The following is a 15,361-nucleotide window of genomic DNA, read 5'->3' as shown; positions in this document are numbered from 1 at the left end:
GGGAAGGCACGATCCAACTGGGGTTTCATGCTCCAGGTCGGTGACAGGAACAGTACAATTCCCCGCCCACCATATTAACAAGCAAGCACGTTTCATAGCCCACACACCATTTTAAATTATTTTGGCTTCCAGTAGATTTACAAAAAAAGAGAAAATGTGTCAGTGAAGGGAGAAATTATCTAGTTTCCTTTCTTTTCAACCTGTTGTTTTCATCAATTCTATTGATTCGAGTGTCATTTTACAGATGTATCTTTCTCTTCCTGCCTTGTTTGTGTTTTGTAGAAAACATACCATTGTGTGAACCAGTTGTTTTAAAGGACTCCCATCTGTTTTCGTTTCATTCCAGGTTGTTCAAATGGAAACACCCACTCAGCCGTTAGGAAAAGGCAGTTAGAGATGCCCCTTCTTCCTTCACCACACACACACACACACACACACACACACACACACACACACACACACACACACACACACACACACACACACACACACACACACACACACACACACACACACACACACACACACACACACACACACACACACACACACACACACACACACACACACAAGCAGTTTGCTGACAGTGTCTTCCTAACATACTCGCTTCAGTGTATCTTAGAGCATGAAAAAAAGATATACTATGAGCGATGTTGCAGAGCTTGAGACTGAGTGTGTGAGATGTTTATTAATGCGGCAGACGGAGCGGAGGGGACAGACAGCTGCTGAGTGCCGGGAGCGCTGTAGGTGAGAGCCGGGAGCAGAGCCGCAGCTTCCGAAGGAATAACACTCGCTGATTCTACTCTGATCTGGAGCCATATACTGGTGGGAGGAGAGCTCAAGAGTTTAGTTTTTAAAACTTTGAGCAGCAGCAACAGTTAGTGTTCATTCAGTGTAGCTACCGGCAAGTTAGGCTTTTATATTGGTTTACATGTAGCAATGTCATCATGCAGACACCTACGTCAAGTCATGTGGGAAAAGGTTTTTAGAAAGGCTTGGGAAAGTGGCATTTACATGCTACAACATATGTACTTCAACCAAAACTTGAATTTTCAGATTTGAATACATATGGAACACTCTTTCCTCTCACTCTTCTCTGAGAAACAGCAAGATACATAAAAAGGGGGCGTGTCAATGTTCCCACAGGCCTATATTCCCTCCGCACTGTGTTCCCTCAGCCTTAAGTTCCCTCAGCACTATGTTCCCTCAGTCCTATGTTCCCTCAGCCCTATGTTCCCTCAGTCCTATGTTTCCTTAGCCCTATATTCCCTCAGCCCTATGTGTCCTTAGCCCTATGTTCCCACAGCCCTAAGATCTCACAGCCCTATGTTGTGGTGGAAAATCCTTGAGGGAACATAAGGCTGAGGGAACATAGGGCCTAATTTTGATGGGAGGAAATTTTCTTAGAAAAAGGGGGGGGGGGGGGGGGGGCATATGGCTGTGGGAACATAGGGATGACTCCCTAAAACATATGTACTTCAACCAAAACTTGAATTCTCTCTCCTCTCAATCCTCTCTGAGAAACAGCGAGATACATTATACAAATACATTTCAGCGGTGCCCACGTTCTTATTCAGCTAATATGTCACAGGTGAGAAGATCCTAATGGCTTGGCACACAAAGCACAGGACCTATGGACACCAAGGGCCCACAGTTCAGGTCATTTCTGCCACATTAGATTACATTCAAAGTGTTTAAAACATTTGGTTGAGGTTTCGGGAAAGATTGAGGTTATAGTTAAATATTGAAAAGGTCAAAGCATCAATGCTTGTGTTGAGATCAGGGAGGTTTTCCTTGCATCTGTCTCAAATTAGGTCCAGACCTCCTCTAGTTGTCAGGAGATGTTGGAGGAAAAACAAAAGTACAATTCTCAGATACATATGGCCGTTTTGGCAGTCTGAAGACATGTTTGAGAAAAATGTTTACTGTTTTGTTATAAAGAAAAATGTCATATGTCCGGCATTACTTTACCTACAAAACTTCTTTCCTCATGCAGAATTTTAAATGTAATTTATAGCAGACATAGTTTGGGGCTAAGAGAGACAGAGAGCTAAAACAGAAACAGGAAAAAGGAAGTGTGATACAAATACAAAGAGAAAGAGGAGCTAAGAAGAATGTACTGTTGTGTGGACATGCATACGCCTGTAGCCCAGTGGGTAAAAACAGAACAAAACAGGAGAGTTTAATCTCCACACCTTTATTCTAGTCTCCTTTTCCCATCTTTCCCCTCTGGCTCTTTTCATTTTTCTCCCCCTCATCTCTCTCTCTGCGGGGTCAGAGTTCAGCTTAGAGACGAGGGAATTGAAACGGGAATCGTCTCTGCCTCTCTGTCAGACTATCTGACTATACACTGCAGTGATCAGTCCCCTCTATCTGTCCCCCAGCACAGGTCTCTGTGATGAGCTTGAGCAGGAGTCATCTCTCTGGGCACCCGTGTATGTGTGTGTGCACAAGTGTGTGTAGAGATGTTCTCTGTCTGAATTGGTGGAACCTATGTTGTCCAGCTGTAATACAGTCTGACATTCCCAATAGAGAGAGACACACATACCCCAACCCTTTTTCCCTCTCTGTGTAATCTCCAGCCTGCAGCTCCGGGGCAACACAGCTCTCTGTTACGTCTGTTTTAACTATGCAAACATGCTACAGTCCCAATGAATGGACATGCACACGAGCATAGGATCAGGCAGCTCAAGAATCTGTCATCTGGAGCAGCTATTTGGTTAATGAATGCCACTGTCTATCACAGCACTATTTACAGTAGTGTAATGAATGCTACTGTCATTCAGAGTAAAAGGACATCTGTGGAGAAGATTCTCCTAATGTGATCTTGGCCTGTCAACCAAATATCATGCTTTCTAGTTCAGACACTGAGGCTGCTGCCAAGGCAACCCCCAGATAACAAAATACTTGAAAAGCGTGAAAAGCTAAACTGACGGTTCCAGCTGGGACACTCTCAGGATCTCTGCCATAAAACTTTCCGAGAGCTCGGTGGCTCGTCTGACGCCGCTGACGCAGCATTGACTTACGCTAGCGATTCGAGTGTTGCAGTGAAACCGCAGCTAATGGTCTATCAACGCTCGAGTGTGGCGTTCTCACACTGTTGCTTGCCACGCATTGTCAGCTTATTTAATACTTTGTGTCCGGTGAATCATGAGGTTTTTCCAGGGAAGTTGCAGGTAAGTGAGAGAAGAAGATGTGAAGTTGGAGCGTCAAATAAAACCCTTCCCATACAGCGCGCAGTCATCTGCTATGAACAAGCGTTTCGAGAAAGATATTCATCAATCGCGCTACATGCAGAGATTCACAGATACCTGGAGGAAAATGAGAAGATGAGACGCAGAGATTCTGCCTGTAAGCACAGGATTATGGGGAAGAGTGTGGCAGATTGCTAAACAGAGAGCAGAGCGCGGCACGAGGAAGGAAAAGCAGTGACAGACAGGGCCGAAGGATGAGAGTCTGGAAGCAGATGTAAAACGCAAGCCAGAGTGATCAACGGGAGATGTGACAGAAAGAGAGAGAGAAGATCAATAGAACACGACCAAGAAAAGAGAGGATGGGGAGCTGAGAGGAGAACGATAGAAATGACTGTGATTTGTCATGATGATCCTCAGTGATACATTTTACAGACTAGCTTAAATCAGCAGAAAAGGAGACGGAATAAGCACAAAACCATCTTTTCAGCCTAAAGTCATAGCCTACCATTTTCTAGTTATTGCCCTTTTCTTTTGCCTCTCCCCTGCCGGCCTTCTTGCTCTTTCGCTCTCATTCTTATTGCTACCCCTCTTCTTTTTCTTCTCTCACTATTATCCCTCCTGCTGTACTCCGCCTCCAGCGTACAGCGGGCCAGACTATAAACTACAGAGAACAAGCCTAGACGGGAGAGCAAGGATCCGCAGGCCTTAAAGTTGCAAATTACTTTTTTCGTGCCAAACTAGCTGTTGGACGTCCTCCATTACATTTGTGTTGTGAATGTAGGAGGCTGAATTATTCATACTATTGCTAATGGCTTAAATGAGATATTCAGAGTAAATTCAAGTTAGACTTCCCAGGGAATACCCTAGGCATCACAGGAGAGAAAAAAAGAAAAAAATGTGGAACGCACAAGGCATACTTTTGACAACATTCATGAGAGAATGCACACTTGCTGTATATGCAAGGGATGCAAATTATATCCGTATACACATATATTTGCTTATTTTATAGAAGTCAAGATTGACTTACATATAAAGGACTATAGTTTAAGAACAATCGATTACCTAATTTTTCCGAGAGTCAGTCACATTTAGCCCTCACATAATGTTCATATTCTGACTCGTAATTAGTCTTTACACCAATTCACATTCATAAATTCCCCATCTGTCATTAATTAATGTTTAATTAATCACTATTTTATGGTCCAGGAGAACATGTCATAGAATATGAATGCTGATTTTTGAAGTTTTTCTAATAAACAAGATCAAATTTGTACATTTGCATAAATAAAAATGTGTGTCAGCTGCACAAAATGTTAAGAATATAATGCATTTTATTTGCAGTTTTGTATACTGTGGGTCACATTAGGAAAAGTCCAGCTAAAAGAAATGTGTATAGGGTGTTTTTACAGCTCTCAAATGTAAAATATTAGTCAAATTTGATGTTAGGATTAACATGGGTGTGACGGCCCAATGGCCTCTGACCTAATTTCTTATTGGTTGCTTGGGATCTAGGAAGTGACTCATTAGGAGAGATGACCTTCAGGTCAACACCTGAATTGGTGTGACTGCTCCTTTATAAATAGAGCTCTACGCATTCACTCCCTGTCTCTCCTCTTTGAGTTGTTTGGTTCGATTGAGCTCTGGTTATTTAGATTTTTGTTTTATCTTACATTTACACACCTTCACACACCCATACATTACAAACATTACTGAAAACTGACATAAATACTTCATTTAATTTATTTAAATACATTTATGTTTCCTAGTTTAAAACGTCATGTGTGGTCTCCAATTTTTATCCTACCTTTGAGCCAGGTTGTGACATAGGTCTTTATGGATTTCTCATCAAATTATGAATTGAAAGCACCATTTTTTACAGTATAAATCCACATCAAATAAAAACAAACTCTGCTTCTCTGTTGCTGTGTGATAATACTTACAGAGTAGGGCGAGCAGGGGTGTCGCGAGCAGCACGAGAAGGCTGGCGCTGTGGGAGTGAGCGGAGCTGCAGTGCATCCTGTTCTTCTTACAGACGCACACCTGAACTTTGACTTCTGTGTTGTTGGACAGAGGGGGCACCCCCGAGTCAGTGATGAGCAACGGGAGCTGGTAGTTGGCTTTCTTCAGACTGTGCAAAAGCATGATTTGGGAGTGTGTGGCTGTTGGGGGACACACAGAGGGAAGAGGGAAGTTCAGCGTATCGGATGTGCAGTAATCCCCAAATCCTGAATGTATTGTCCATTTATTCTGCATTAACACTGCACAGCAACAGCTGTACATTGTGCAAATCAGAACTATATGAATGTATTATGGCACAAAACTTATATGCTCCAAGTAACTCATTTCCAAGCCCTTCCTGACAACTGAGGCGACAAAATTTGGCACCAGTTAAGTTGCATAAGATGGTTACACTTTGTTGCATCACACTTTAAAATTCCTTGAGAGACACAAGAGGTACCTACTGGAGCCAGTCGCTTCATGCTGAAATGTGCCTCAATATGCAAAGCTGCACATTTTTACTTGTCTGCCAGGGCTGTTAACTGCAGGTAAGGTGACTTTTAGTTCTTTATTGACTTAGAAAATGATCATTGTCCAACTGTGCGCTCAAAGAAATGTCACAAGACAACATTAATAGTAACTGCCACCTCTATGACTGCTCCATGTGCTTTAAAAATGCATGAGTACAGTGTGAGATGCTAAATTTTAAAAATTCAACGTTTCAACAAAACCTGATCAGCATGTGATGAATCAACAAACAGCATCTGTTAGTACCTCAGTACAATCATTAAAATCAACATGTTTAAACAAGCAGACTTGATCAGTGACTCATGTTCATCTGTTAAACAAATGATCACTTTAAACTCCACATGCACATGAAATAACAGAGTTGGGTGACAATTAAGACTTCCCTGTATCTTTGCATAGACTCTCCAACTCTCTGTACTTCTATTGGGGGGGATGAACACCATTATTTCAAAATATATTCCCTCATTTGGTCCCCTTGGTGTTAAACTGGCTTGAGATCATTAGATTGCAAAGGCCATGATTCTTATAATTTCCCTACTCATAGAATCATTCATCAATCATTCATTTGTTGGTTTGTATGGAAGCATCTGCATGCATAATGTTTCCTCACTCAGTTTGTCCATTAAATAAAGCAACAGCCAGCAGCTGGTTAGCTTAGCTTAGCATAAAGCCTGGGAACAGGGGGAAACAGCTAGCCTGGCCCTTGTCGTTTTTTTGCACTTTTTGTACTGATTTAATTAACAATTAAGCTTTATGCTGCGTTCCATTTACCTCAGAAGTCTGAACTTGGAGCTGGGAATGACGTCACACCCCAGTTTGTATTGTTCCAGTTTACAAGTCAGAAAACCAGTTTTAGCCAGGTTAGCCACTGATAGCAATACTGCTTAATAAAGACGCATTTTGCTGTATTTTGTTCATGCAAACACCACAGCAACATGTCCATAGATAAAAGCTGGACAGTGCTTTGTGTACAACTGATTTAACGAGACAAGATAAAACTGCAAATAAACAGGATTTTACTACAACTTTCACACTGTTAATGCATGGGGCTGCCATCTTGGATTTTGAAGTCGGGGCTGAGAGGGTATGTCTAACTTTCCGAAATTTCTGACCAAGAACTCAGAAATTCTTCCGAAAGACTTCCGAGTACAACTGGAATGCACTGTTAGAGGTGCTTTTGTTGTGATTTTGTTATTTTTGGGAGGAGCCAGGCTAGCTGTCTCCCTCTTTTTCAAGTCATAATGCTAAGCTAACTAGCTGACATTTCCCAATATGTCAAACCAGATTCCCTTAATTTTTCACTCATCTGTATTTTAAAACTGACCGAATTAAATTTCTTAAAAGAAAGATTTAAAAAAGTAAAGATTCAAAATTAGATTAGATTTATTTTGTGAAAAAAGTATAACATGCTTATATCTGTCAGTTCACCGACCACTTCATAAACAATTGTAGAGAGGGATTATAACTAGCTGCTGCATGTCAGGACCTATTTTATAGAGATATAATGTAGAGGCATTATCACTACCTCCTACCTGTGGTTGCACACACCTTTAGACTCACACACAAACACACACACGCGCACACAGCTGAGACGAACACAGTGCCAGTCCATTTCACTGGGAGCGGACTCTTTCTCTGCTGGCCCTATCTGTCTCTTCCAGCGGTGGTGATTGAGGAGTGTCTGTACCTCCCTCTCCCGCTGTCAGTCACAGCTAATACCTCTGGGCAGGTTTTAGCTCTGCTCTGTCACTCAAACACACACAGACAGTGCTGTCGGTCATGCAACCCTGATCCAATGTCTTGGTTGTCTGTCTCTCTCCCTCTTTGCCCTCTTTTCCCTCCTTGGATCATTTTTACTCTGCATCCTTTTTGTGTGATCCTACTAGCAACTGCAGGTAAGACCACTCCGTTCTGTATTCAGCATGGGCTCGTATGATCACTGTGACACAATATGAGCTCTCATGACCCTTTAATATTCTTCTAATGTAATTCAATTTTGTGCTTTGGCAGCTTCCTCCCACACTCATATTTAGTTTATTTGATCTCTACATTTCCCAGTGTGCTTTTTTTTTTTAGTAAACCTGTGAGCACAACTCAAAGCTTCTTGGTTTAATGAAAATTAGTAATAGCAGGAAAAAATAAATGAGTTGCATACACCGAGGCATATTTTGTGGTGTGGTCTATTAACATTATTCTTGGTGAACAAATCTGCAACTATTTTGACAAATGTATTCCCCTGTGATCACTGAAAGACTTAAAAGGTGAAACCTTTCTGTTTTCATCTCCATTTATATGTCTGTAGGGGAGAACAGGGTTAGTAGTCACACTTTTTACTTTCCTTTGAATTCCTCACAAACTGTATACTGGATAGATTCCCTTTTAACTTGTAATTAAACCCTAAAGTTTCAGGTAGGAATAGAGCGGTCTTACTCTCCTTCAGCTGATTCTGTTGTAGAGATATGGACCATCAAATATGTCTTGTGCACTTGTGACAACTGTCCCCATCATGGGGTTGGTAGTCACACACTATGGGGTTGGTTGTCTCTGTGTTGTTTTAATGGGGAAAAATCAAAAATATAGACAATCTTAAAAATATATTTAAAGTGTTTTGTTTCATTTAAATACAACAACCTAACACATCTCCTGCATCAAGAGAACATAAACAGGAAAAATCATTCCTATAATTACATTTTTTGTCCTTTTAACAATACTAAAAATATTGTGCAGTTGAACCTCTCTGACTGCTCTGAGCTTTACATCTGGAGGAGTTTGGTTCTTGTTTGTCTTCCTGACAAAGTTCCTGCTCAGTCTGCTCTCTTAAAAGAAAGAAAGAACTAGATATATCACACCATATATGTGTATATGCCAACATGTGACAACCAACCCCCAAAGAGAATTTGACAAACATCCCCAACTGGGATTTTTTGCTACCAGCAAAGCTAACAACCACATGTTTTAGTGTAGCTAAGAAAAAAACCTACTTTACTATAGCTCTCGCTTCATACTTTTTGATGGTATTTTATTATAAACTCATTGTGTAAAAGCCTAGAAGAGAAGCAATGAATAGTTGGATATTTACATTTTCAACATCCTCTCATCTCAATTAGTGGTTACCCCAGAAATGAGTGTGGAAGAAACATCTCACCTAAATTCTAAAACTTTCAGTACCAACACTTTTTAACAGTTCCCTCTAGGGACAAAGATCTAATGAATGTGACAACCAACCCCGTTCTCCCCTACTGGTTCCGTTCAGTTCAAGAGCAATCCAATCAAACTAAAATACTCACAGTTGACTCTGGTAACCTTCCATGTTTTGTCGAGGCCGGGCTGTTTTCCTAGTTCTATCTTAAAGGGTGCGGCATTGGGTGCCAGGTCCTTGTCCCGCCCGCCAACTATGGCCACGTTCATATCGTGGGCATCTTCACACACTCGCGCTACCGATGGGACCACATATGGAGCATTGTCATTGTAGTCTTCGAGGTTGATGACCAATGTGCCGGTACCTGTGGCTGGCGGGCTTCCTGGAAACACAAAACACACACACACATATTAGGATAGGACAGGTTTCACTCTGCAAAGTTTACTGCTGTAATTTGGCCCTGGTGCTCATCATTGCATGGAGAATATGAACAGTAATGATGTGAAAAGAGCAATAATGCAATGCGGCTACATTAAAACAAAGTGTACTCATGATTATTCGAAAGTGTATTCACCCTTCTCATTCTGCAATGTCAAAATGCTTTCAGCTGAACTCCAAGAGCAAAGTAAGAGCTGAAAAACCAAAACACTGGGTAATTTAATAAGACCCATCCTGTTCTTTTTAATTCAGCTGACCCAATTTAACCCCAGCAAAACAAAAACTGTGTGCCGTTTCAATGCGGGATGACCCTGAATCACAGTGGCTCATGTTTAGCTAAAAGAGTGTTTTGACTTGGCACACTGAGGGCTTCTGTGTTTGTATGAGATTACCCCTTTATTGAAGGATGCTGGGTTAAAAAGCAGCTTGGCTCCTCTCTATTACTGCTCTCTGTTTCACTGCGATTAGAGGTTATTAAAAAACCTACACGGCATCCGGAAAAGCTCCAGAGGTCAGTCAGCAATTAACACCTAAAGACAAGATCTGTAATTGGAAAATGGGTCCCCTCTACCTTTTCAAGGTAAAAAAAAATATTTGCAGACAATTTAGGCTGGGGGGGAGGGGGGGAGTCAAGATACAGTATGTGTGCAATAAATGTCAAGTGATGCTGGAATGGAATGAAAGCCAGTCTTGGTTTTTATGCTTTATGGTGCCGTTAGAGAAAGCTGCACACACATTGAGCAGAAAATGTTCCCAGAGTGAAATGCTAATTTGGTGAATACTTACTTTTTAAGACTTCTTAAAAAGTAAGTATATATATATATATATATATATATATATATATATATATATATATAAATGAATTAGGAAAAATAACTAGGATGTTTTTGAATATCTAAATGTCAGATAAAAATGTATTCCATTTTCATTATAGGCAGGTTTGGCCAGAGTCTCATAATATACAAAACTACTCAGAAAACAGGTTCCACATTATGAATTGACCATTGGCTTACCCCAGCCCTCAGTAAATGCTGTCTATCATGGTATATAAGCAGTTTACCGTGATAACACTGGCAGATTTACTACTCCACAAGGGCATAGTTTTCACTGGGGATGGTGATGGGGATGAGGGGGGGTTGATTTAACATTTCTTTGTCTTCTTACCGTCCAGCCTCCACAATCCAGATGAAACAAGGGAGGCGCTAATAAAAAATGTTTATGTGCTCGTCTCAGTTGTCATTAATTTCTACTATATGCAGCCTGAGAGGAAGATCCACAGACACTACTCTGTACCAACAACTTCTCTTCTGCATTATTTTTGGGTAAAAACTAATATTTATTTTGCATGTTCATTTTATATTGTTACAGTTAATAATCTCCTAAAATATGACAGAATTGAGCATCAATCTAAGACAAGGACATTATTGTTTGTAGTAACAATGCAATTACATTATGAGTATCTTCCATGCATTAATATGAGGTTTAACATCGCCCCCCTTAACTTTTTGGTTGCACCAGTATGATTGAAAGCCAGTTTTATTGTGAGAAAATCAGCACTTTAAAGTTAGAGCAGAAAATCCATTGAAACATGGCTCAAGAACAAATCATGTGATATGTATGGAACCAGCTGTTTTGCATGATGTTTTATACTATATGTGATGTGCTGTTTGCAAATATTGTTAATTGTATTGTATTTTATTGTTTGTATTGTATTATTTGTATTGTACAGTATTGTCTTTAATATTTTCCTGCCCAGCATCTGAAGATAAAGCAAAATCTGGTTCAACAGTCAATCCTTGTTAAATAAGCTAATAAATTAAAATAAAATAAACAAAACCCTGATTTGCTTATTGTCAGATTCATTTAAATACATATTCACTTCACTGCATCCCAGACCTATACAACAAGCCCTTGAGTTCATGTTTCCATCTTTTAAAAGAAGAATTTTATAAAATGGGTCAAACAATTCAGATGGAAATGATCTTATCTCCAAGCTGTGGCTCATTATTAAAACACTGCAAAATAAAAATCCCTGCATGCAAGTAGAAATCTGAATATTAAATACTTAATATTTGTGTCAATGCATGAGCGTACTGTATGTCAAGTGTAGTGTAAACCTTAAAAGGCATGTGGAGGTGTTAATGATTTGCTAGTGTAATGGCAGTCATCCAACTGGATACACTCACACAACACACACACACACAAACAAACACATAAACACAAACATGCGCACACACACACGCGCACACGCGCACACGCGCACACACACACACACACACACACACACACACACACACACACACACACACACACACACACACACACACACACACACACACACACACACACACACACACACACACACACACAAGTTTGTTTCTGCACTCCCACCAACTCAGATGAACGGCTCTCACAAGGTCAAATAGAAAGCTGAATTGTTCTCACTGCACCAGAAGGAAGCGATGACAATAAGTATACTTTAGCCAGATTTTTTTCTTTTTCGCCAGATTTGTCTTCTTTTTACCTCCCTCCAAAACACCAGTTGAGTGTATAAACATTTGTAGTCAGAGAAGTGGGCAAAGAGAAATATTATATATATTATTATTTGATATTATATAATTTTATATATATATATATATATTTATAATGCTCTGTGGAGGGAGAAATCACAGCCGTTGATTGTGTTTAGCAGATAATGACTGTGATCTGTTTGTTTGCTGAGCTCACAACATTATTAATTTCCATCTCAGCTGTGAAACAATCAGCAGATTGTTATTTAGAGACATCAAATATAATGATGTAGCGAGTTTGCCATTTTTGTTGTTTAATTATTGTGAAATGTGTCCCATCTCCTCAGTGGCTTCTGTTTCTATTAATGCTTTCAAAATTAACACGTTAATTTTGATTAATTTAAAACATTTAACACATTAAGAAAAAAAAAAACATACTCATGTCTTTCAGATCAGTTATAACCCTCACATACTATTCATATACTATACCCGCACATTATGTTCTCGGTCAGTTTTGACCCAGTCTAAGAATCCCCTCCATACCAAACATTGAACCACAGATCAGTTTAGAAAGCATCAATAGTTGATCTGACTGATCAATAAATGTGTTATTAAACCTTGATGAATGTTTCAGAGAGCAGAGAGTGTATTTTTTAGCTTTTACACCACTCACTTTCAGAGAAAAAACAGCTACTATCACACAATATCATGTCCTATTTTACCTAAGACTAAGAAAATATAACATAGCAATAATGATTGAAATTTACTTTATGTAAAGTGAAAATGACAAGAACTTTATGGAACTGTGGGGTTTATTGTATAACCATTAGAGCCATCAGTCTTCACTGCTACATCATAAAAAGAAAAACTATTAATTACTACCTTATTAATACTATTAACGATTCATTTAACAAAAAGTCATGTCAATAGATACGGGTCACATTGGACTCAATGGACATTTCAAAATATAAACATTTTTGTGCATTTTGGGCTATGTAAGGATTAAAGATAATGAAGTGAAGATACCATTGTCATATGAAACTACACAACTTAAGGCATCCATTGGTATCAACTATGTCATGCTAAATAGTTAGGAAGGGGGCTAAATTATACTCCGAATTTGGGCAAAACTTTTGTGAAGGAAAACACGTCCCTTTGTATTCTTTATATGTGAGTCTTCCATGTGTGAAGAGAAGAGAATCTTTCCTTTTTTTCAAATTGACAAGGACAATCGAAGACCTTGACGAAATTCAACTGGCACTCAGAAATGGAAAGCATCTTGTTTTTAATAATCATTTATAGACGTGTATATCAGAAATGATTGCTTTTTAAGCCGACATCTAACTTTTTTTTGGCATTGATGGTTTTGAAATTCAAATTGCAATTTAAAGGTCTGAATGTTGTAAATATTTGTGTGAGTGCATATTAAGAAATACGCCTTTCAAACTGACAATCAATAGTCTTGATTAGTCTTATTGGAAATCTGTAGTTCACAATGAGATCATTTGTGTTCAAAGTTAAAAAGATGCTATTGAACAGCAGTCTTTGAAAATGCACTTCCTTGGCGTTGAGTCTACATTCATTCTGTGATTTTACATTTTAATATCCATTATTACAATCTTCAATATTATAAAGATCAATATTAGCGATTAATCACAGCAAATTCTGCGATTAATTTGTTATATTTATTAAACTTATTGACTGTTGTAATTTCTATATGTAGTCAAGGAATAAAACATAACAGCAAACAATCCTGATATAGTGTAAATAAGTGTGACTGTGACAAATCCGGCAGCACATCAAGAGCGGAGGAGAATTACTTTGGCAAAAGCAGAGAGAAAATGTGTTTAAAAGCAAATCAAAGACAGCAGGCACTTGAGGCGAGATTCTTGATAATCTATTTCCACTCGAGACATGAGACCAAGAGAGCGAGGACAGGGCTCGGCTCTTCCGTCGGTGAAAAGATGCAAATTTCTCCCCATTTGTGGTGGGAGAGCCCGTCTCTGTGCTTGGCTAGCTTTAAATGAAGCTGTTTGTCTTCTTAAATGAATCCTCCCCACACCTAATCACTCTATTTTCCCGCTCCCCTCCTCTCTTACTCCTCCTTATCTCCCTTGCATCACGCCCGTGTCATCATCAGCCTGCCTTGGCATCAATGGAGCTTGTCTGGTGGCCTCCACTTCACACTGCTTTGTCACAAAAAAGTCCAGATTCAACACACGCCGCAAGTTTCTAAAGAAGATGGGTGATTGCGGATCCTTGGCGCTACAGCGTCTCCACCCACATCTGTGTGTTAGGCACTAAAGATAACATAAATACCAAAAGAAGGCGATATTAAAGGAAACAAAAGGGACACGCAGGGATTTTCTGTGGTGCACAAAAAGAGGAAAATGAGGGGGTGATGAAGCCTTTAAGTGTTAAAAGCTGTTTTGTCTCAAAAAATGTGTTCATTATCACATCAAGCTGTCAAAGTGTTGTTGCTGGCTGATGAGACTGTCTGACAATACGACTCCTGTCTAAATATGAAGGTTTCAATCTCTATTTACATCAGTTGCACAGGCTCCAAACTAAAGCAGCATAAAACAAGTATAAAGTGTGTTTATGATTCTTCTTGTGAACTGCGTGAGTGTGTAGCTCCACTCTCTGGGTTCAGAGGCTGCTGCTGCTGTGTATCTAAAGCTAATTATTAGAGTTAACAACAGTTAAGTGGCATATAGTAATAAAACCAACCACAGAATATAACTTTTGTTTAATGCAGTTAAGTGCAGTACTATACAGTTCCAGTTATGTGCTCGTATTTCCATTCAGAGTCTAAGCCCCCTTCATGATTCTGTGTTATTCTGTGTTATTCTATGCCCAAAATTGACCATTCAGGGTGTTGCTCATTTATTTTTTAGAGACTTGAAAGAATAATTTAATAGGCAAATTTAATTGCAACCGCTTCATGTTATGTACTAGACTCAATACTCATTCGTAGTGCGGTGTGTGTGTGTGTGTGTGTGTGTGTTCATTAGGAGAGACGTTTCTTTCGTAGTCTTTATTACAGTCCATCTCCCCTCCGTAGCGGTTGACCCTGGGCTTCGCATCGTATTGTAAAACTTAATCCCAATGTGCTTGCAAGTGAATTATGTTTTGTGGAATTTATAATAATCCAATCAGCTTTGAGGCTCTTTCTGCATCTTGGTAACAGGTTAAAATGAAGTTAAATGGAAATCCATGCATCATTTTGCTCTGCAGCCTTCATTTTGTTTTTTTCCCAAACTACTCTCCTTTATTTAGGTTCCATTAGGCTACAAGGATGAAGTAAAAGTTTTTGAAACTTGCATAAGCTTAAGTAACTTCTTTCCTAAAGTAAAGAGTGCTTTATACAAATGAGATAATTAATGATGTATTATTTTCACTGAAAGATTGAACAGTCCAAAGCTAAAATTAACTTTACACAAGCGAGGATTGATTCTGATAAATTGGTTTGAGAGCAGAAATTACACTAATTAACGACAAAGATTCATTTTAATTGTCTCCATCAAAGTCCCTCTTCGGTATTAAAGGAGCAG

General features: G+C 39.4%; 1 protein-coding gene across 1 annotated transcript in view; it reads right to left on the bottom strand.

Moving 5' to 3' along the window:
* Window positions 1-4,620: 4,620 nt before the first annotated feature.
* Window positions 4,621-15,361, bottom strand: part of cdh13 (cadherin 13, H-cadherin (heart)) — a 270,635-nt gene continuing 259,894 nt past the window's right edge. The window contains exons 14-16 of the mRNA XM_062421569.1: window positions 9,008-9,241; window positions 5,135-5,353; window positions 4,621-4,745 (exon numbers count right to left, since the gene is read on the bottom strand). Of these exons, the coding sequence (XP_062277553.1) occupies window positions 4,621-4,745; window positions 5,135-5,353; window positions 9,008-9,241 (578 nt within the window). The remainder of the gene's footprint in view (window positions 4,746-5,134; window positions 5,354-9,007; window positions 9,242-15,361) is intronic.

This window comes from Scomber scombrus, chromosome 6 (assembly GCF_963691925.1).
Source record: "Scomber scombrus chromosome 6, fScoSco1.1, whole genome shotgun sequence".
Lineage (NCBI taxonomy): Eukaryota > Metazoa > Chordata > Actinopteri > Scombriformes > Scombridae > Scomber > Scomber scombrus.
Note: the sequence above shows the minus strand (reverse complement) of the source record. Positions and strands in the feature narration are given on the sequence as shown.